Raw genomic sequence first — 22,282 nt, 5'->3', positions numbered from 1 at the left:
TAGTGTAATACAGTTGGTAAGTGGCAGAGCTGGAATTTGAATCCAAGCAGCCTGATTCCATGGTCTCTTCTTTGAACCTTTATTCGTATATACTCTTCCAAGTCTTATGAAATAAGGGGTGAATTGGAAATTGTGTGTGTGTGGTTAGAGTTTGTCAAAGTGGTGTGACCTGAGTGAACTCTATCTTTGTGGAACCTCTGATGAGGTCCTTTTTCATGGGTTAAATTAGATTCACCAGAGAAAAATCTTCTGAACTGCCTATTAGAGGTTGACTTGAAGCCCAGCCGCAGGCAGATTGGTGCTGACTGCTGAAACAGGACCTGGGGATTGGGCCTCAGCACTTGACACAGCTTTGATTTAGTTCACCTGTCTCAGTGTCATCCAGTCTGGAGACCCTGAGCGGTACTGTGTCCAGGGAATAAACCTTAGTCTTCAGCAGTGATAAGGAATTGTAAGTTGCTCAGTTGGGCAGATTCTGGGAAGGAATCTTGTGTTATCCGTGACTCTTCTTTTGAGTCTTACCTTTACCTAGCTTTCAGTGCCCCCCCTGCCCCCCGCGCCCACCATTCCTGAGCCTTTTGTGAATTCTGTGACATAAACATGATTCTCCTTTTCTCACTTGTAGTTTGAGTCATCTTTGTATTTATTTTCAAGTTTTATACAGTTTTCTCATTTCACATTGTCTTTGACCCTGTGTTTATGAGGAAACAAGCAATCAAAACAAGTATTTGTTATCTTTTAAGAAAAGACTTTTGGGAAAATAATTGAATAACTCATATGTCCTTAGTGTGGCATTTAAAATTTTCTGTTTGGCCCAATGAAATAGATCTCAAATGTCTCCTACCTGGAACATTTCATGGTGCTCCAGCTAGATAAACCACCTTATAGAAATCTGTCCTTTCACCTTGGACATATTTTCTTCTTTCTTACAGCTCTTTTATATCTCATATTATTTGTATTTGCATGCTTTTCTTACACTCTTGCCCTTCCCCCCACACCTGACTTTAACTCCTTTAGGACATTGAGTGATCTTCCAGAGTTGCTCAATAAAAATTTGTTACAGGAAGTGTTATATATATGTTCTTGTAAAATATTAGCAATATATCAAATACTGAGGATAGCAAAGGAGGAAATTGCACATACAATGGTGCAATCAGAGATTAAATTTAGATATAAAGTTGTATGATAATTGTTAAACATTGACATTATGAAATCTTTCAATTTAGATACCTAATCATAACAAAGCATACATCTCTTTTTCCAGGACAGTCAAGGAGAAACTGCATGATTTGTCAATTTTTTGCTCAGGCTCATGATTATATAACTTAGATGGCAGATATATTTAGTGTTGCTATATTGTATTTGTAGTGTAATGAGATATAATGTTAAGTGCTTAGAATATTCCAAAGAATTTATAAATGCCCTTTAGATAAAATAATGTTTTAGTGTATTAGAGAGGGTAAATCCATAAAGAAGCCTATATTTGTAATTTTCCTTTTAAAAACTTTCCAGTTTTTGTATTTTGTAAAATATATTTTTATTAATCAGTGTTGTAATTTTCTTTTCTCCTGGTCTTTCAAATGTTGAGAAGGAAACAAACTTTTTTAGGATTTGAAACTAAATTATTCAGAGAAAGGTTATTGCTTTAAAATAATGTTTATTTTTTTAGTACTGTATTTTAAGAAACTCAGCATGCAGTCATCGTTTAAAATGTATTAATATTTCTTTGAAAATAAAGTAGGGGAAGACTTTTATCTGCATTTTAATATGCAGAAGTTGCTGAGAGGTATGGAAAACATCAGTGGTCAATACTGTGTTCTTTTGCAGAGCTAAATCAGTGCTGAGGAAACTGATGGTATTTGCTTCATTACCACAGGCAAACAAAGCTGAAATGATTGTCAGGCACGGGTATTTGTTTTTGTTTTCAAATTTTTTGGCACCTTACAAATAATTTATTGGGATATGACTTATAAAAACACGAGGAAGTATTACTCTAAAAATTCCATTCTTTTGAAACCATATTATTTGGGTACAGTGTTCGTAGATGCTAAAAATATTTTTTAATTGTCTCCTGAGATTTGTGGGATACATGTGGAAAGACAAACTTAGTGTTTATAGTTTGACTTGGTTAATTCTCTGTATCCATATCACTCTTCTTTCATAATTTCTTCATGAAAAAATGTAATCACATACAGATTTCTATTTGCAACACAAAATTAATGTGAATTCCATTTTAAAATAACCACCATCAAAAGTTTCTGAAAGTCTGGTTTATATTTTTTAAGTGCACTAGGTGGATGACTTGCTTAGTTTTGTTTTTTGGGGAAGTACATCTTTAAAAATATTTTCATTAGATTTTTAAGATGTGAGTAATGGTGACAATACTGGTATCCTAGTTAGTTTAATGTCCTTCCTTTTTAGAATTTCTTCATTTTGTCCTTCATTTTGTCTACATATATTTCTTTTAGTGCCATTACCTACTGAGTTTCTGTGAAAATAAGTTTTCTTTGCTTGTTAAAGCAAAATAATTCTTGAGATTGTTTTTTACTATTTATTTTTGTTTGATTCTTTTTGTTTGATTTTTGAAAGCAGTACTCTGAATTTCAGTGAGAAGGCAAAGTGTGGCAATAGATAGCTACTGCCTCATCGCTCAGAGCAAAATGCTTTTAGAGTTATTGCTTAACGTATGGTTTAATTTGTTGTAGCTATTTTTCTTTTTGAAATTGGAGGATATTATTTTTTCCTGTAATCAAGTCCATCTTGTATTTCTGAGTCAAGGAAACTATAATTAATATATGGATATGTTCACTTTTGAAATATAGAAAAGGAAATCAGTTTTTATTGACAAGAGCATCACTTGTGGCTACTGATCCACAATTTATTGTGAATTTTTTTCACTTTAATGTATACCACTTATTACTTGTTTACCTTTCCAGATCTTTTAGTTCTTTCATGTTAGATAAAAGCTTCATTTTTATGATATACATTTAGGACAAAATAGGACATGTGTTGTCCTACCGATTGTCTTCCTTACATACTTTAAGAGTAAAGAAGAGAGGGATTCTGGATATTCACTTGTGTTTTTTCCTTCCCTGGTCTCCCACGAATACATGACTTGATTTATCTTGATCAGCCTAGTAACTTGCTCCACATTTTTCCAAAAGTGCAAAGCAGTTTCAGCTAAAAATACACATATCAAAATGCTCCAGAAGTTGTGGCCACAGCTCAAAAATGCTGATCAATTTTGAAAATCTAAATCAACCTCGGCCATGAAACCAAGGGAAGAACCTTTGTGGTGGGGGACAGATTTCCAAAAATTCACCACAGTCCTGTTCTTAACTGGAGTTTGTGCTGATGTTGCCAGACAACTGAGGAATAGATGCATAAAGCAGGAAGCATTATTGAATTGAGCCCTAGCGCCAATTTGGGAAAAGCAAATTAAAATGTAAAAGAATATTTTTCCACTCCTGGAGTCTCAACATAAAATGGTAAAATACATGGTTGTAGAAAAAAGTCACAGAAATTGCTAATTTTGCCAAAAAAGTCTAGTTTTTTTGAGTTAAAAATGCATATACATATAGTTTTAAAATGTTTTTTATCCTGAATATAATAGTTTTAACTTACAAATCAAACTGTGCACACCTTTAAGTTAGAGTGCTGTGACATAGCCCACTGTGTGTGTGAGGGGGCTTGTCTCAGTGTCTTCTGTTATTTCCAGGTGCTCGGAAAGAATGGATGATGACGATTTTGGTGGTTTTGAGGTATGTGCTATTATGTACCTTAATTTTGTTTATGTAATTGGTCTAACTTTGTGAGGTTATAATGTAGTATATACTATTTTGAAAATGTATTATTTATCATTGGCATTCATGATCTTTTTCTTGATCATTTTGAATGTAATTTTGGAATAAAAAGTGAAATTATGGCAATTAGAGTACATCCCATCTGGATGTTAAACTGATTTATTATTATTGAACATTGGTCATGCCTGTAGGAATGGTTTAAATTAGGGTAATTAAGTGCTACTAGTGGAAGCACTAAAGAAGAGGTTTTAAAAATTGTCAGCAGATGATTTTGTTGGGATACATGTCAATTAGGAAATACTTGTGAGACGAGAGATGACTTTGAAGATCTGTCACATATTTTTGTGTTTACACCTGTAATGAGTTCATTTGGACTATTAACTATATAGCCTTTCAGTGTCTCATAGAGCTAATTAGTGTGTTTGTGTCAGAGTCTTCTCTTAGGTTTGAGTTTGTATTTTGTAAGTGGAAATTGTTAGCCGGAGAAGCACTGCTTTTCCTTAATCCTTTTCAGTGAGTGTTCATTTTATTGAAATATTTTGTAACCCAGTTATTTTTATGGAGCCAGTATAGTCTTGCAGGAAAGTCTCTGGATTAGGAGTCAGGATGCCTGAGCTCCAGTCTGGAACCACCATCGAGTGAGCTCTGTGACTTTTTTTTAAGTGAGACTCTATCCTAGTTTGGGATTTGGTAAAATGAGATTGTTAAAAACAGGGAATATAATTAATGACATTGATAGGAAATATAAGCTATTAAGTGCATATTCAATGTTCTGAATATTATGAAAGAATGGTATGATTTTTTTTTGGTTAGGGCCATTTTCTGTTGATCTTTAATAATCTGTTCATATGGAGATATTTAGAATATGAACATACCTATTGTGTACATTTCATCTAAAACTTTTTTGTTTAGTGCATTTGTATGTTTTCTATATTTTGGGTTTTGTTGGGTGATTGAATCTTATTTATGTTCCTGAAATGTAACATTTAAAATTTTATTAAAATTTCTTCTATTTTGAGGAAAATGTTTCAGATATTTTCTTAGTTTATTGTTTAGGAGTTGTCAGTTATTTGAAGGTTAAAACTTAGTATAGTCCCTTTTATTTAAACCTTGTTTGATTTATTATATTAAAAAAATTGAGTGGGTAGTGCTCCTTGGAGTAACAATTATACTTCAGTGTTAGAGTTAATGGGCCTGTTATTTTCAGTATTACGTAGGTACAGTTTTAACCAACCATTCCAATTTAATTGTGGTTATTAGGGTTCTTTCTTACCACATCCTGTTATAGAAATATGGAAGGTCTCTATCCTTGGTCATATAAACCATGTTCATTTTCCAGAGTTTGTAGAGTAGCAATAGCTACATTATATTCTGTATCACTTACCTCCTGGGGCAGATTTCCCCAGTTGACTTCTCCTTGGCAACAACTAAATGAAGAGTCTGAATTGAAATTGTGGCTCTTTTTTCAGTAATAACTTTACTGTGACCTGGACACTTAAGAGGCAGAAAACTGGACTCTTACACATATCTCAACATTTCAGTAATTGTCCCATAGTTTTAAAACTGTTTAATAGTAGGTCTTGTTAATTTAAAATGTCAGCTTTAGGAATTCTGTAAATTTGGAATAAGTAAGTCCAGCTGGTAGATTACTCAAAAATATAGATAGATGAATGCCATTTCTTTCAGCTTGATCTCAGAGTAGGTCTTGTGCTAATTAATGAAAAAGATTTGGTCTCTAGTCTTTTAAAGAAAACTGATCTGTTTTTATTATGTACATGGGTAAATGTGGTAAGTTAAAGTATAATACTTAGTTGTGAAGTTCACAAGTGAAAATGTGATTCAGGATATATAAAATAAAAATTTCATTGACAGGAGATGTATTTGAGTAAGAAAGGAAATTTTTTACTTAAAGATAATAGAACATGATTACTGGGGGCAGTAAGTATTGGTGGAAGTGGTAGCAATGAAGACTGAAAAGCAATTGAGTGTTCAGAAGGAATTTGAAAATGTGTGGTGTTTTACAGAGAATATGCTTGTAGAAATGGAAAGCTTGATTGCTTAAATAGCATTTCTATTTTCCAGGTTGTCTAAAGTAATTTTGCCTTTGTTTTCTAGGCTGCAGAGATTTTTGATGGTGGAAGTGGTGAAAACCAAACTACATCTCCTGCTATTCCTTGGGCTGCTTTTCCTACAGGTACTACTATACAGTAACTAGCAGTTTTATTATTTTTTTCTTAGTTAACATTTTTGCCTTTTCTTTGGGAGCCTCTTTCTACATTTGTACTTGGCCCTCTATGATCTGAAAAATGGAATGGCCCAGGTTTAGTTTAGGTTTATTTCATAACAAATTATGAATTGCATAACAAATTCTGCAGTGGTGACTTGAGGCCTGATTCAAAACACATTATCATGAACATTAAATGAAGTTAAAGTACAATTTATATTTCCTAATTTGTCCTAGTTTAGGAAAGTGAGTTTCAAATAGTATTTTTTAGGTTGTCTAGTTCATTAATTAAAGACTCCTTATTATATTTTAAATATATTCTAAAAATAATTTATTGTATCCACCAGTATTTAAATTTAGAAGTTTTTTTCAGAAAAGTCATTCAAAAGTATTAAAAATAAACCATCCAAGACATTAAATAAAAAAATAAATTCTGTTATTGAGAGATATTTGGTGGAAGACCTGATGTTCATTATTAATATAATTCATGTCTAAACAGTATTTTGAGTTTTCTAGACTTTAACAGCTCTGGTTAGTCTTAGATTATCAGAGATATTCATCTGACAAATATTCTTCTAGTGCTTATTATGCATTAGGCACTGTGGGGTTATGTCCTTTACTTCAAGGGGCAGGCACACACGTATCTGTGATTTGGGAAGAATGATCATTTTGTCATCCATTCATTTAGCAAATGTTATTTCGTGCTTGGTATGGTTCAAGTACTGTCATTGAAGATGGATGGGCCTTGAAGGATTCACATGACTTCATTAGGCAGAAATAGGAGAATGGGGAAAGATTTTGAAGGGAAAAAAATAAATGGAACAAAGGTATAAATGTGGGAAAGAGGGTGGCATAATTAGGAGTCTCATTCTTATTTGAGGACATTATGCTCATACATGTTGTTTCCTTTGCCTAGAATTTTCTTCTACCTTGCTACTTCCTCCCACTATCCTTTCTGTTTTATGTGTTATTTCTTTAAAATTTATTTTTATGGGAAGCCTTCCCAGAGAACCCTCCACATCTATGTGTACCTGTTTTCTGACCTTCATGTTAGACTGTAAGTTTTGTGGGATTAGATGCCATGTATGTTTGTCTTACTGTTGTGTCTTAAATGCTGAGCATAGTGCCTAGCTTTTAGTTGGCCCTCAATTATATGTATAGAAAGAATAATTAAAGAAAAAATGATGGATTGATTGAATGAATGAATAAATAACTGAATGAATCACTAGACTAGAGTGTCAATGGAAATTGATGGGAAGGTTTGGGATAATGATTTAGTTTTTTCAGTTTGCTATTACACACACACACACACACACACACACTCAGGTGTAGTCCTCAAAGCCTAATGAAATCAGAATTAAAGAACAACACCTCTGTTGTACATACACAGTATCTCCCTTACTCCCTTAAATACATTAGATTTGAAGAAAGTCCTGTTCTTCTAAATTTCCAAATGACTTTTCAATGACTTTTAGAAGCAGAGGAAATTAGCTCCACAAGCAGCATAGCCAAAGGGAGATCTCCACAAACACCACAGCCTGCTGGGGAGAATTCCACTTTATGATCAGCACCTGCACAGCAGCTCATACGCTGTTATTGCTTGGGATAAATCCTCGCAGTCAGCCAGACTAAGGGTAAACCCCACCTGTGGAGAGTCCAACAGTAACCAAGACTAAACTAAAACATAAAGGGCGTATATAACATGCACAAGGGACATTCCTGGAGCACTCAACTCAGGTGATCAGGGAGACTGTACCACTGAGCCCCAGAGAATACTTACTATATAAGGTCACCATACCAAGACTGGGAGACATAAACAGATCTATGTAACACAAACAAATACAGAGAAGCAGCCAAAATGGGGAGACAAAGAAATATGGCCCAAAAGAAAAACAGGAGAAATACCCAGAAAAAGAACTGAAGGAAATGGAGATAAGCAATCTGCCAGATACAGAATTCAAACAATGGTTATAAAGATACTCAAGGAACCTAGTGAGAACTTTGGCAGCTTAAAAAAGGCATAGAAGCCATAAAAAAGAATCAATCAAGCAAAATATAACCAAAGACATTGAAATAGAGAATAGGCTGACAGTGACCAGAGGGGAAAGGGGAGGGAATTTCAGGGGAAAAGGGGAAGGGTTTACAGGAACAAGTATAAAAGACACATGGACAAAAACTAGGGGGGGAGGTGGAAATGGGAGGGAGGTTGGGAGGGCTGGGGGTGTGTGGGCTGGGATGGGAGTAAAAGACAGAAAACTCTACTTGAACAACAATTAAAATTAAAAAAAAGAACCAATCAGAAATAAAGAATACAGTATCTGAAATGAAGCATGCACTAGATGGAATCACTAGAAGCTTAAATGAAGTAGAGGATTGAATAGGTGAATTGAAAGACAGTGTAGCAGAAAATACCCAATTAGAGCAACAAAAAGAAAAAGAATTAAAAAAAATGAAGATGTTTTAAGGGACCTCTGGGACAACAAATCAATTACAACTAATGAAATAGAAGCAGTCATCAAAAAACTACCCCTCCAAAGTCCTAAACTGATGGCTTCACAGGTGAATTGTGCCAAACATTCACAGAAGATGTGGCACCCCTCTTTCTCAAACTATTTCAAAAAATCCAAGACGAAGGGAGACTCCAAGGCTCATTTTATGAGATTAGCATTATCCTTATTTTAAAACCAGAAAAAGATACTACAATGAAAGATAAGTATAGGCCAATTTCCTGGTCAACATAGAAGCAAAAATCCTCAAGAAATATTAGCAAACCAAATTCAGCAATGCATTGAGAAGGTCATATACCATGATCAAGTGGTATTTATTTCTGGGATGCCAGGTTGATACAATATCCTCAAATCAATTAACTTGATACACCACATAAACAAAAGGAAGGATAAAAATTATATCATTATATCAATAGATGCAGAAAAAGCACTTGATAAAATGTAGCACCTATTTATTATAAAAACTCTCAGCAAAGTGAGAATTGAGGAATAATACCTCAACAAAATAAAGTCCATATATGACACACCCACAGCTGACATAATACTCAACAGGGAAAATTTTCTTTAAGATCAGAAACAAGACAGGGATATCCACTTTGAACACCCATTCAACATGGTACTAGAAGTTGCAGCCACATCAATCAGACAAGAAGAAGAAATAAGACATCCAAGTTAGAAAGAAAGAAGTAAAACTGTCATTATTTGCAGATGGAATGATACTATATATAGAGAACCCTAAAGATTCCACCAAAAAATTATCAGAACTGATAAATGAATTCAGTAAAGTAGCAGTATGCAAAATAAATAATCATAAGTTGGCTGCATTTTTATGCGCCAATAATGAACTATCAGAGAAACCAAAAGAGCAGTTCTTTTTACATTTGCATCAAAAAAAATTAAATACCCTGGAATAAATTTCAGCAAGGAGGTAATAAACTTTTACTTAGAAAATTATAAGATATTGACTAGGAAATTGAAGGAGATACAAATAAATGGAAGTGTATGCTGTGCTCTTGGATAGGAAGAATTAACATAATTAAAATTTCATACTACCAAAAGCAATGTATGATTAAACACATTACCTATCAAAATATCAATGACATTTTTGTAGTACTATAATAAATAACTCAAAAATTTATATGAAACCACAAAAGATCTCAATAGCCATAGCAGTCTTGAGAAAGAAGAACCAAGTTGGAGGTATCACCTTACCTGATGTCAGACTATATTACAAGTGTATATTAATCAAAGCAATGTGGTACTTGCATAAAAGCAAACACATAGATCAATAATACAGAATAGAGAGCCTAGAAATAAACCCATGCCTATATGGTCATGTAATATATAACAAAGGATGCAGGAACATACAATGGGGTAAAGACAGTGTATTCAACAAATGGTGTTAAAAAACTGGACAGATAAATGCAAAAAAAAAATGAAGCTAGACCACCTTTTCAGACCTCATAGAAGAATAAACTCAAAATGGATTAAAGACTTTTAGCCCCAGCTAGTGTGGCTTAGTGGTTGAATGCCAAACTGTGAACCAAAGGGTCGCTGGTTCAATTTCCCATCTAGGGCATATGCATGGGTTGCGGGCCAGGTCCCCAGTAAGGGGTACATGGGAGGCAACCCCTCACTGGTGTTTCTTTCCCTTTCTTCCTCCCTTCCCCTTTCTAAAAAATAAAATACACATTGATTCTTATTGAATCTTGTGTATTATTATAATACACATTGATTCTTAAAAAAAAGAATCAACCATGTTCTTAAAAACAAACAAACAAATAAAGACTTTTAAATGTACGACTTGAGGCCTGGTTGGTGTGGCTCAGCTGGTTGTATGTCATCTCACAAACCAAAAGGTCAAAGGTTTGATTCCCAGTCTTGGCACATACCTGAGTTGTAGGTTTGATGCTGGTCTGGGCACGTGTGGGAGGCAACTGATTGATGCTTATCTCTCACATTGATGTTTCTCTTTCTCCCTCCCTCTCGCTCTAAAAGCTATGAGAAAATGTCCTCAGGTGAGGAGAAAAATTGTAAAAAAAAAACCCCACAATGAAATATTACCACAATCCTGTCAGAGTGGCTATCATCAGTAAATCAAGCCAACAAGTGTTGGTGAGGATGTAGAGAAAAGGGAATCCTTGTGCCCTCTTGGTGGGAATGAATATTTGTGCAGCCACTATGAAAAACAGTATAGAGGTTCCTCAAAAAATTAAAATCAAACTGCCTTATGACCCAGCGATTCTACTTCTGTGAATTTATCTGAAAAAGTCCCAAACACTAACTTGAAATAATATCTGCACCCTTATGTTCATTGTAGCATTATTTACAATAGCCAAGCTATGGAAGTAGCCCAAGTGCCCATCAGATGAGAGGACTTAAGAAAAAAGGCTGTGGTACATACATACAATGTAATATTACTGGGTCATGAAAAAGAATGAAATCTTACCATTTGTGATAGCATGGATGAATTTAGAAGGCTTTATGCTAAGTAAAATAAGTCAGACAGAAAAAGACAAATATATAATTTCATTTATATGTGGAATCTATAGAACAAAATAAATGAACAAACACAGTAGAAATGGACTCATAGAGATCAGAACTATGGTTGCTAGAAGTGTAGTGGTTGAAGCAGTTGGATGACAAACGGAAGGGATTAAGTAGGACAAATTGGTAGTTCCAAAATACTCATGGGGATGTAAAGTATAGCATAGAAATTTAGTCATTAATATTGCTTCAGCTAGTTATGGTGCCAGGTGTGTACTTGAAATGTCATGGGGGACCACTTTGTAAAGTATATGATTGTCTAATCGCTAAGCTGTATACCTGAAACTAATACCAAATAATATTGAATGTAAACTGTAATTGAAAAACAAAAAATCACATCGGTATGTCTCCCATTTCTACATGTCTATTTTTGTCTAAGCCTTGGAGGGCTGACTATGTTTTAATTTTTTTTATTCCTAAGTACCTACTAGAGCATTGTTCCTTGCTAATAAACAATGCTCAATAATTTTTTCTTTATTGTTAATAAAGAAGATTTACTTTAAAGTAACTCTTTTTGATTATTTTTAATTCTTTGATGGTCAAATAGTCTTTCATTCACAAGCTAGATGTAGGCAAACCTAAACTTTACTTAAAAAATGTAATTTTGGAAAGCGTACCCAAAGATGGCTAAGAAGCTTTTATTTCTAGGGCTCAGTTATCTCTCCTGGTATTCTCAATTTAGACAAATTATCTGGAAATAATGATTAACAAGAGTGGCCACGGAGTCTGAGCAAGAGAGAATATCTATGTTGCTTTTTTTTTCTTTTTAAATATCTTCACTGGTCCTACTGTGTGTCACCAGGGAATAGTATAGGACAGTACAGGTTAGACTAAAGTATATTTCAAAATATTAGTGTCTAGAAGCAATAATTGTAGTATCCATTTTTCCCTCTTCCTTTCTATGTTTATTTTCCTAACCATTTTTGAAGGAAATTTATTCCAGATTCTGTTTAGTATTTATGTCAGTAAGTTTTTGAGTTGGCTACTCATAGAACTTTATTTTTATAAAAACACCTTGTTTGCTAAGAAATCTCTTGTTTTTTTGATATCATTCTTAAATAGTTTAGTATCTTTTATGAATTTGTGTAAGACTAGTAATTCTCTGCTTTGTCAGAAACTAACTTTTCAAAATCAATGTCTATCTTCTTTTTTTTTTTTTTTAAATACTTGATTGTATATTTTTTTTTAAAGATTTTATTTATTTATTTCAATGTCTATCTTCTGATTCACACACTTGTATATGTATATATAAATGCAAAGATGTACAGCATGTAGACATATATAGGTAGAGAGATATTATGATTTTTTCCTTTTTCTCCACTTTTACTTTCCAGGGCAAGTTCTCTTCCCTATCAGACTCTTTTGAAGGAGGGAGCTTATGTTTACTTGACCTCCCAAGTTCTAAGAACATTACACAGTCTTAGTTTGGCTTTAGTATGTTTTGGATTCATTTCTTATTGTAGCAGACCCAAAGTTTCTGAATTCATGGTATTTATTTAAATTAATTTTTAGAGTGTTCATTTATTCACAGATTCACTCATTATGTTTTTAAAGTACACCGTGCATCAGGCACTAGGTGCCATGTGGTATGGGCCTTATTTTGTTCTCAGTGATACCATATGAAAATGGTCACCACAGAGGTATTGTTAATATTGGCAAGCACTTTTATCAGTAACTGCAGCCTCAAATCTTTGAATGAAAAAAATATGAAGTCAGAATGTATTGTTCTGTCACCATTGTGTACAATGTGGGTGGTGCTGTTTTAGAGGCAAATGACTGTTCATTTTTTACTTTTAACTGTATAAATATAAATTGTCTAGAAGGCGAGGTGGGAGGCCAAATCTTGCATACTGTCCTTTCCAATATGTTTCTAAGTTTTGTGTAGCACTGCACAGACCACATTAGAATGCATTGGCCATCAAAGGGAAAAACAAGTGGTCCAGATAGATACTTTAATCCAAATTAGTTCTTTCAAAACAGCTTATATAGAAGGCAAACTAAACTATCTGTCACAAGCCGACCCTTTAGAAGGAATAATGGGAATTGGTCCAGCAGATGTTGAACCAAGTAACTTAGATGTGGTTCACTTTGCATCTGGAGTTATTTGCATACAAAGCCAACAGGAAAGTTCAAACATTTTTCTCAAGACATTGGCAGAGAGAAACCTGGAAGACAGATGCCTTTTTGATTTCATGGTTCAGTTTTTCCATTCTCCATTCTCCTGGCCAGGAAAACCTAGGACAACAAATCGGTCATTTTATTAATATCCCATTACTCTCTTTGCTAACCCTGATTTTCCAGTCGAATCTGTGTTACACATCTACAAGAGTTCAGAACCTGAGTTCACATATTTTTGTTTGAGAAAGAATTGTTGTGATATATTTCTTCAGATTAATCTGAAAAATAGGAATATAAGTATTAACTGAATTTTACTTTGATCTATATTTGAGATAAAATTTTAAGGTGACTTATTACATATATGCATATACCTATATTATAATAAGCAGCATGTACCATACTATTTAAAAATTTTACATACCTTCTACTTTGTGTTTATATTAGACATTTTTACCAGGATTTAAAGTGGATTTCCATTCCAGTGTAATAATTTTGTAATATATTTATACCGATTATTTGAATAGAAGATTGGCAGATAGCTTCTTTTAGCTACCTCCAGTATGTTTTCTGAACTCCCAGGTTACCAGCTCACCTCTGGTTGTTTTATCTGGAGCCAGTTTTTTTTTAATGATCACTAAGGTGATAGCTTGTATAAGCTGTGAGTTATTACTGCACAGGTATGAGTCCTTATGTGAATTTGAGTAATTTGTCAGTTCCTGTCTTCATTAATGCATATAATAATCAGTGATATTTATTATGACTGAAGATGAGGTTTCTAATGTGGTTGAGAATCAAATCTTTCTGACTGTGGAATAAAGAGCCTTTGCCTTGAACCAACTGTGTAACTTCACTGAAACTGAATTATTTAATCGGTAAGTTAAAGGACTAGATGATATTTGTACATCCTTCCAGATTTTGAGTTCTGAGCTTAGTTTTCAGTTTTTTTCCTGGTTACAGGGTCTGTAATGTGAGTAGTTTTCACTAGGTAAGTCATGGTACCTGACTTGAACTGCTTGGCCCTCTTGTCAGGGCACTGTTCTCATCTATTACACCTGCTCTGAAAACAGAACTATAAATACAGGACACACATAGTAATGTGAAGAACTGTAATACTGAAGGGAAGCGTGGTCCTTTTAAATAAATTTCAATTATTATCGGTTACTGTTTAAACTGGGTTTTCTTAAGTATTTTGTGGTATAGTCTTTTATCAGTTCTGATTCTGAACTTGGATTCTAAAGGCTTTTAAAAAGACTGGTTTGATTTTTAGGATATTGTACAATACATTTTAAACAATAAGCAATTTGAAAATAGAGTTGTGGGGATTTTCTCATATTACTAAAATATTGACGTTTTGGCTGCAAATTATTTTTCTCTAAGATAGTGCTCTGCCTCTTTGTTATCATAATCCTGAGTTAGCGGGAAAAAATCTTAGATCGTATTTGGCTCAGTAACAGGAGGAACCATTGTCTTGTGTTCTTATACTAATATATACATTTCTGCATAGCCATTCTTCTGAATTATGTTTCCGTGGCTTAAGAAAATATATTTTTTATTGTTTTTGAGAGACAGATAGATACATATACATATGTAGTATAAAATAAAGGGGAAATATTAATGGTATTCATTGAAAAATTTTTTATATTCTGGTCTTTCTTCCCAGATATAACTTGTTTTACATTTTCCTTTTTAACCCTCCAGATATCTCCCAGGCACAAAAATGTGAATGCATCCTCCGTTTTACACAAATGTCAGTGTACTGTATATTACAGTGGATGCCCCAAACTGGAATTTATTTATAAAAATTTGTGTATTCTGCCCTAGCTGGTGTGGCTTAATATATTGAGTGATGGCCTGTGAACCAAAGGGTTGCTGGTTCGATTCCCAGTCTAGGGCACATGCCTGGGTTGCAGACCAGGTCCCCAGGAGGGGGGATGTGAGATACAACCACACATTGATGTTTCTCTCCCTCCCATCTCCTCTCTACAATAAATAAATAAAATCTTTTAAAAAATTTGTGTATTCTTACATGTTTGAACTTTAGTCACCTTTCATGTACTGTACATACCACTTTTTCCACTGCTCAAAACAGTTTTTGAACTCAGTGCCTTGGATGCCTTTAGTGCTTCCACCATTTTTTTGTTTTGCAACTCTCCCACATTGGCAAAATGTTTCCTTTTGCAGATATTTTTAATCTGGGGAAACAAAAAGAAAGTTACTCGGGGCAAGATTGGGTGAATAGTGAGGGAGGGACACGGGGGCCATGCCGTTGTTGGTCAAGAACTGCTGAACACTCAATGTGGTGTGGGCAGGAGTGCTCTTAAATCACCCATCATGAAATGGGCACATGCGCTGAGTGCTAGCCTAAGTGCTATTTCCAAATAGCACTAGTCGATGAATGGATTAAAAGTCTGTGGTACATCTACACAATGGAATATTATTCAGCAGTAAAAAAGAAGAAAAACCTCTTATATTTTGCAACATTGTGGATGGACCTGGAGAAAATTATGTTAACTGAAATAAGTCAGTAAGTGAAAGAAAAATACCACATCATTTCACTTATATGTGGAATATAATGAACACAATAAACCAATGAACAAAATAGTAACAGAAGCTTAGATACATAAAACAGACAGACAGATACTGGAAAGGAGGGGGGGATGGGATGAAGGATGGTGAAGGGTTTAACCAAAGAATATTTATGTATAACCCATGGACATGGACAGAAATTTAGGGATTGACTTGGGGAGAGTATATGGTGGGACTGGGTGGAGGTAGAGAAAGGGAGAAGAAAGCAGGAACTAGAATAGCATGAAAAATAAAAATAAAGTAAAAAAAATTCAATGAAGCTGAATGCAGCCTCTCACAACAACACCAGCTGGTACACTGATGCAGAAGGGTTCCTAGAGCACTCACCTAGTGGAGGAATCCTGTACTCCAAGGGGCCTACCCTCCAGAAGATAATTCTGGTTTTTTTGGTACCCTCTTGTACTCATACTAACACTCCTTCCTTTTTTCCCCTTCACAATATATAAATAGATGTTTTTACAGGAGTGCTTAGAGATCTTCTGAGTTCATTTTAGTGGTTACATAGTACTCTTTGGCATGGATGCACCATTCTTTATGCAACCAGTTATTTTCCTCCCTGTTTCTTGCTGTTACAAAATGTACATGAATATTCTTGTACGTATTTTCAGTGAAGCTGTTTTAATTTAGATGATAATTTGTTTCTGTGAATTAATGGAAAGATTATTTAAACTTAATAGTTCACTTACTGATTTTATTAATATAAATATAGGACAAACATCTTCTCTGATTCTAAATAATGTCAAACTTCATATTTATATGGTCACACATAAGACGTTGGTTGCCTACATTGAAGATGATGGTAATTTTGTAAGTATATTTTCGATGTACTTATAGCTGATCATGGACAGATTTGTAGTAGCATGAATGGTTTAAGTGCTCTTTAGTTGTCTCATTGTATTTTTAATGTATAAAATAATGTTTATTGCAACATTGTTGATAATAGCCCCAAATTAGAAGCAACCCAAATGTCCATCTAAAGTAGAAGGTTTAATATTTGGGGGTATTACGTAGTAGAACACTCTACTCTTGTAAAATTAACAAACTGTAGCTACACATAACATGAAAGAATCATGAACATAAATACTGTCCTCACACTACCTTTCTGGGATTAGTATGAGGTCTCAACTGACAAGCTGTTCTGTGATTTAGATCCTAGTGTTGGAACCTGTGAAGTCCAGAGGGTCAGAGCCTCTGTTTAGAGTCCTGGAGTTCTTGTTCTTTTTTTTTTTGATACTCATTGTCCCAGTGCCTCCCCTTTGGTGATCAAAAGCTTGTTCTCCATATCTGTCAGTCTGTTTCTGTTTTGTTTATTCATTTACTTTTCCTTATTCATTTATTTATTTTTTTAGATTCAATATATAAGTGAAATCACATGGTACTTGTCTTTCTCTGACTGACTTATTTCACATAGCATAATACCCCGTATGTTCACTCAGGTTATCACAAGTGGCAAGGTTTTATTCTTTGTTATTGCTAAATAATATTTTATTTATATATATTCATTCTTTTATTTATATGTATGTTCATTTATTTATATATATTAATTCATTTTTTATTGATGGACATCTAGGTTGCTTCCGTATCTTCACTATTACTAGTAATGCTGCAATGAACATAAGGGTGCATATAACTATTCAAAATAGTGTTTTTGTTTTTTTCAGATAAAAACCAGGAACAGAATTGCTTGATTGTATGGTCGCTCTATTTTTAATTTTGAGGAATCTCCATATGTTTTTCCATACTGGCTGCCCTAATGTACCAGCAGTGTACGAGGGTTCCCTTTTCTCCACATCCTCACTAGTACTTGTTTTTTGATGGTGTATTGATGATCACCATTTGGACAGGTGTGAGGTGATATCTCATTGTGGTGGGCCTCCTCAGATGGATTGTTTTAGATATTGTACCTTTAATAATGGCGAAATAATTTTAGGATAAACAACACAGAGACTGCCTAACACACTTAGAAATTTGAACAGAAAGATGTTTGGGGACATATTTTAGAACTGCAGTGAATAAATAGTAGTTTTTAGCAAATCTTATTCCTGTAGAAAGTTTGCTTGCCTGACATAAAGATTTAGATCATTTTGTATCTGTCAAGTCTGAGGTCAGGATAAAGGAGTGGGTACAAAGTGATTAAGCTAATTTGGATAGAAATTTTAATCAATTTGGCAGATACCACAGAGTTGACAAAATACTGTAAGGAAGGATTACACATAATTTTGTTATTAAAAAACCCTTTAGCCAACTAATGCAACTGTTTTCTTCTTCATCCATTCCCTCAACATTTATGAACACAAAGCAAGTAAACCATGAAAATTTAGTAGATAGAATTATTTATTTATCTAGTGAATAAACATTTATTGAACTCAACTTTAGGTTCCTAAAGGAGCAGTCTTATATTATTTTAAAGTTTTGGTCATATGATCTACACACAAGTACTTTGTTTTTATGGAATGTTTGATGAAATTTATGAATTTTATTTCTTAAGTTTTTGAAGATAGATTAGGTTCTCATTGATTATGATCCTGTTTGAAGTCAGGGTGTGAGACTATTTGTATCCTGCCTTATCTCGTTTTTTTTTTCCTCCTAGAAACTAAGCGTCTATTGTGTATTAAGTACAAGTGGAGCAATGGAAAACAAACAAGACAGACAGTACAGTAACTTTGTTAAATGAATATTTAAGGGGGCATAGGGTGTCAGATGGTTTAGTTGTATGTAGTTCAACAGCAGACTCCAATGAAGTTGAAAAACAGAAGATTATTATTCACAGGTCCTAGAGGAACTACATGGCATGCCTCTCAGGCAATGATTTTCAACCTTTTTCATCTGATGGCACCCACAAACTGTATACAGTGGTACCTCTGTACTCATTGTCAGTTTGTTCTAGAACTTGTGACAAGTGCTAATACCGAGTACCAAATGATGATGTATTTTCTTTTGTGGGGAGGCGTCATGACTCATACAAGTTGTAGCATGTGTGATGAGTACCAAGCAAGCACCAAGTGCTGGAACATTTTTTTCTCATCAAAATGCAACGAGTATAGGGTTTGATGAATTCAGAAGCCTAGGACTACTGAGGTATGACTGTAATGACTAAAATTCTGCAGCATACCAAAATATATATTATTTTAGCTGATCTGATAAGAAGTAGGTATCATTTTGGTTCATTCACACCAGACTGCAATTGTATTGGCTGTTGTAATTTTTTTTTTGACAATCTAAGGGAAAAAAGGTCAGTGCCCCTGACTAAATCAATAGTCAGGTATTAAAACACATGCTCTAAAAATTCTTGTGGCACACCCATTGAAAATCACTGCTCTAGTAGCCACACAGGCAGGTCAAGTCAAAGTGTAGAGAGAGAGATGGGATCTGGGTACATGCTTTTATTGGGGTCTGTGGATGGAGTGTTTTGGGGTTCCTGGGCTAAAGCGGATTGATCAATTCAAAGCAAAAAAGCAGGGTCTTGTTAAGCTCCATAGGCTTCTCATCTATCCCAAGGGGAAGGCCTGGGAGGAAGACTGTTGATCATCATGGCCATTGGAGAATTCATATCTGCACAATAACTGGAGAGCAAATTATTCAAGTTCAAATGTTCCACAGTCTGTGTATTTATTTTTCAAGAAGATGATGGTACTCATTTGCTTTAGGCTCTAATAAGTTAAGAATGCTTCTTAAAATTTCTAGGAAAACTACCAAAAGAAGAGAAATAGTATATAACTTTCAAACTGATAGAGCATAAGAAAAGGAAATAAGAAAGTCAATTCAAAAAGTGGTAAAAAAATAAAAAAGCAAAACAAAGTGGTAGAGTAAATAGGCAAAACTAGGATGATGGAAAAAAGAACCATATATGTACATCAGTAATTGCATTAAAACATAAATGGACTAAGTATAGCAGTTCAAAGACAAGGGTAGTCAAACACAATCTAGCTTTATGCTAGCTTTGTGTGTATGGAAAGGAGTTGTAAACCTTTTAATTGAGAGACATTTTCAGAGGTAATAGGAACCTTCTGAGCATCATAATTTAAAGGTCAAAATGTATATATAACACAAGTAAGGGACAACAAAAACAATGAGAAATTACTTTATTCAGAAAGTTTACAATGAATCAAGTAAAGCCTTGTATATTATCATTAAGTTGGTAATTTTTTCCTCCCTTTGATAGTTCAATTATCCTATCAGTACAAAACAGTTTTTTAAATTGCAAATTACATCTAATTATCATGATTTAAGGATAACTGTGGGATAATCACATTATTCATGGTACAAACTGAAATATATAAAAGAATAGAAACTGTAGAATTATTGATAATTTTACTAATCTCACCATAAGATTACTCTGAGTTGCTTATAACTCTAAAACTTGATTGAAATTACAGAATATCATCTTTATTTTATTGCCATTTTTGCTTTAGATTTTATATTTAAAATGTATTTACATTTTAAATTATATTTACATTTTAAATACACCCTGAAAATGTGTGTTTATCAGTATGTCTCTCTATGGTGTGTCTCTCTAGGGCAGGGGGCCAAACTCATTTTCACCAGGGGCCACATCAGCCTTGTGGTTGCCTGCAAAGGGCCGAATGTAATTTTAGGACCGTATAAATGTAACTGCTCCTTAACAGTTAAGTGAGAGTTCAGTGCTGCTGCTGGGTAGAAACAAGGTTCCAGGCTGGATAAAACAAGGTGGAGGGCCAGATTTGGCCCGTGGGCCTTTTGTTTGCCACCTGTGCCCTAGGGAAAAATAAGTTCTTTTTGTTGTAGACTGGGTGGGGACACTTTACAGACACATTTTGATGATCTCTCTTTTAGAAGGAGTGAAGTTACATGTTTTTGATTCAGTTGTTTCTTTCTAGGTTACTCTTGTTAAGTAGACTCTAGTTTCTTTAGATTCTTGTAATCCACAGATCTCCCACTATTTGTACTTAGATTTCTATTAGACATTCAAAATCAACATGTCCAACATAACTGATGTTGGGTTACCTTTCTGGCTGCCTTCCCTCGGAAACATGATGAAGTAGAAGGTCATCCTTGATACAGGGCAGCACTGATTATATAAAAAATGACCGTGATAAATAAATTCTGTCCTGTCTAGGTGCTCTGAAAATGAAGTATATATACCTGTTTGGAAGCCATAGTTTTGGACTTTCCTAAGTGCGTTAATTCTTATAACTGAACATGCCTGTTTTGAGACCCTGGTAGCTTTACCCGTAAGATTGCTTCTAGGGATATTGCCTCTTATGGAGTATACGGCTGGTTTCTAAGCAAAGGTCGGCCTCACTGTTACCTGTGAAGATTTTTATCTACTTGCACATGAGTTGTGACTTGGGTTGAGGTCAGACACCAGCCCCTTTGTTTAAGCTGTGAGTACTTTTTTTCTGAAAGAGAAACTTTTGACATTGCTTATATGCTGTGTTTCTATCCTGTGTCTTGTAAGTGTCTGATGCCCCTTGTGGTCTCGGGTAGTTTAAAAGAGTTCAGGTGTCTTGTTGGTAATTAAAGACCTTCTAGTGGGCATTGCCAAATCCAGATACGCACTCATCCTTTTCTGGCTCTGACCTTTTCCACCAGCAGCCTTCCCCTTCTTAGTTGTTGGCATCCTCATCCTTCCATTCACTTAGTCAAAACACTGGAGTCATCTTTGGTTCTCCTTTTTCCCTCTTACACCCTACGTCCATTCTGCTAGGGACTCCTGTTACCTACCCTTTCAAAACATATACAGTATTTTGTCACTTCCTATAAACACCACTTTTACCATCCTGGTTTGAGTCACCATCATTTCTTGACTGGATTACTAAGAAAGCTTACTAAACATAGCTTATATAGTCTGCTCTTCCCTACAGCAATCTATTCTCAACACAGCTACAATAGTGATTCTTTTAATACATCTCTGTCCATAAGTCTACATCGGCAAGCAGAAATTTCTCAAACTAATTTTTTGGTGTGTGTGTGTGTGCGCGCGCGTGCACGCATGTACTTGTGTGGCAGAAAACTCATTTGTGAAGCAGGCTTTTGTCCCAAATTTTAGGATATTTTCTAGGCATGTATTTGTTGTAGTACCGAAAAACTTAGTTTTCTTGATTAAATGTTAGTGTTTACAGATAGCTTTTGTGGATGTCTGATACAAGTTAGGTTTGTTGGACTTTCTAACACTTCCTGCTTTCACCTTTTATGATTATTATACCTTTTTGTATTTAATGGCTATCTATAGTAATAGTAATTGTCAGTCTGTCCTTTTTCACCTCCATAAACATGGCCAAGATTTACTTAGTTTTTGTGAATTGTGTGTCCTGGGATGAAAGTGGCACAGTTTTATTTATGGTCAGCAATGAGGATTAAATAAAAGTAGGTTATTTATTCTGAAATAATTGTTCCTTTTTATTTATTTATTTTTGCTAGTTTTTTATTACTCCCTATGGAATAGCATATATTAATTATCTTATCTTATATAAATAGCCTCTGAAGAAGCAAGATTTTTCATCTCTTTTCATGAACTT

At 34.4% G+C, this 22,282-nt stretch overlaps 1 protein-coding gene across 13 annotated transcripts in view; it reads left to right on the top strand.

The window, feature by feature from the left end:
• Positions 1–22,282, top strand: part of CCDC91 (coiled-coil domain containing 91) — a 275,641-nt gene that overhangs the window by 55,825 nt on the left and 197,534 nt on the right. For 12 of the 13 annotated variants that reach the window (XM_045829846.1, XM_045829842.1, XM_045829841.1 and 9 more), the window contains 2 exons: positions 3,719–3,761; positions 5,919–5,997. In XM_045829846.1, the coding sequence (XP_045685802.1) occupies positions 3,732–3,761; positions 5,919–5,997 (109 nt within the window). In that variant the 5' untranslated portion in view covers positions 3,719–3,731. Of the gene's footprint in view, positions 1–1,890; positions 1,909–3,718; positions 3,762–5,918; positions 5,998–22,282 lie in introns of those variants that run through there. The other variant, XM_045829839.1, reaches the window with a different exon arrangement.

Source organism: Phyllostomus hastatus, unplaced genomic scaffold, assembly GCF_019186645.2.
Source record: "Phyllostomus hastatus isolate PE091 unplaced genomic scaffold, TTU_PhHast_1.1 phas_scaffold_93, whole genome shotgun sequence".
Classification (NCBI taxonomy): Eukaryota; Metazoa; Chordata; class Mammalia; order Chiroptera; family Phyllostomidae; genus Phyllostomus; species Phyllostomus hastatus.
Note: the sequence above shows the minus strand (reverse complement) of the source record. Positions and strands in the feature narration are given on the sequence as shown.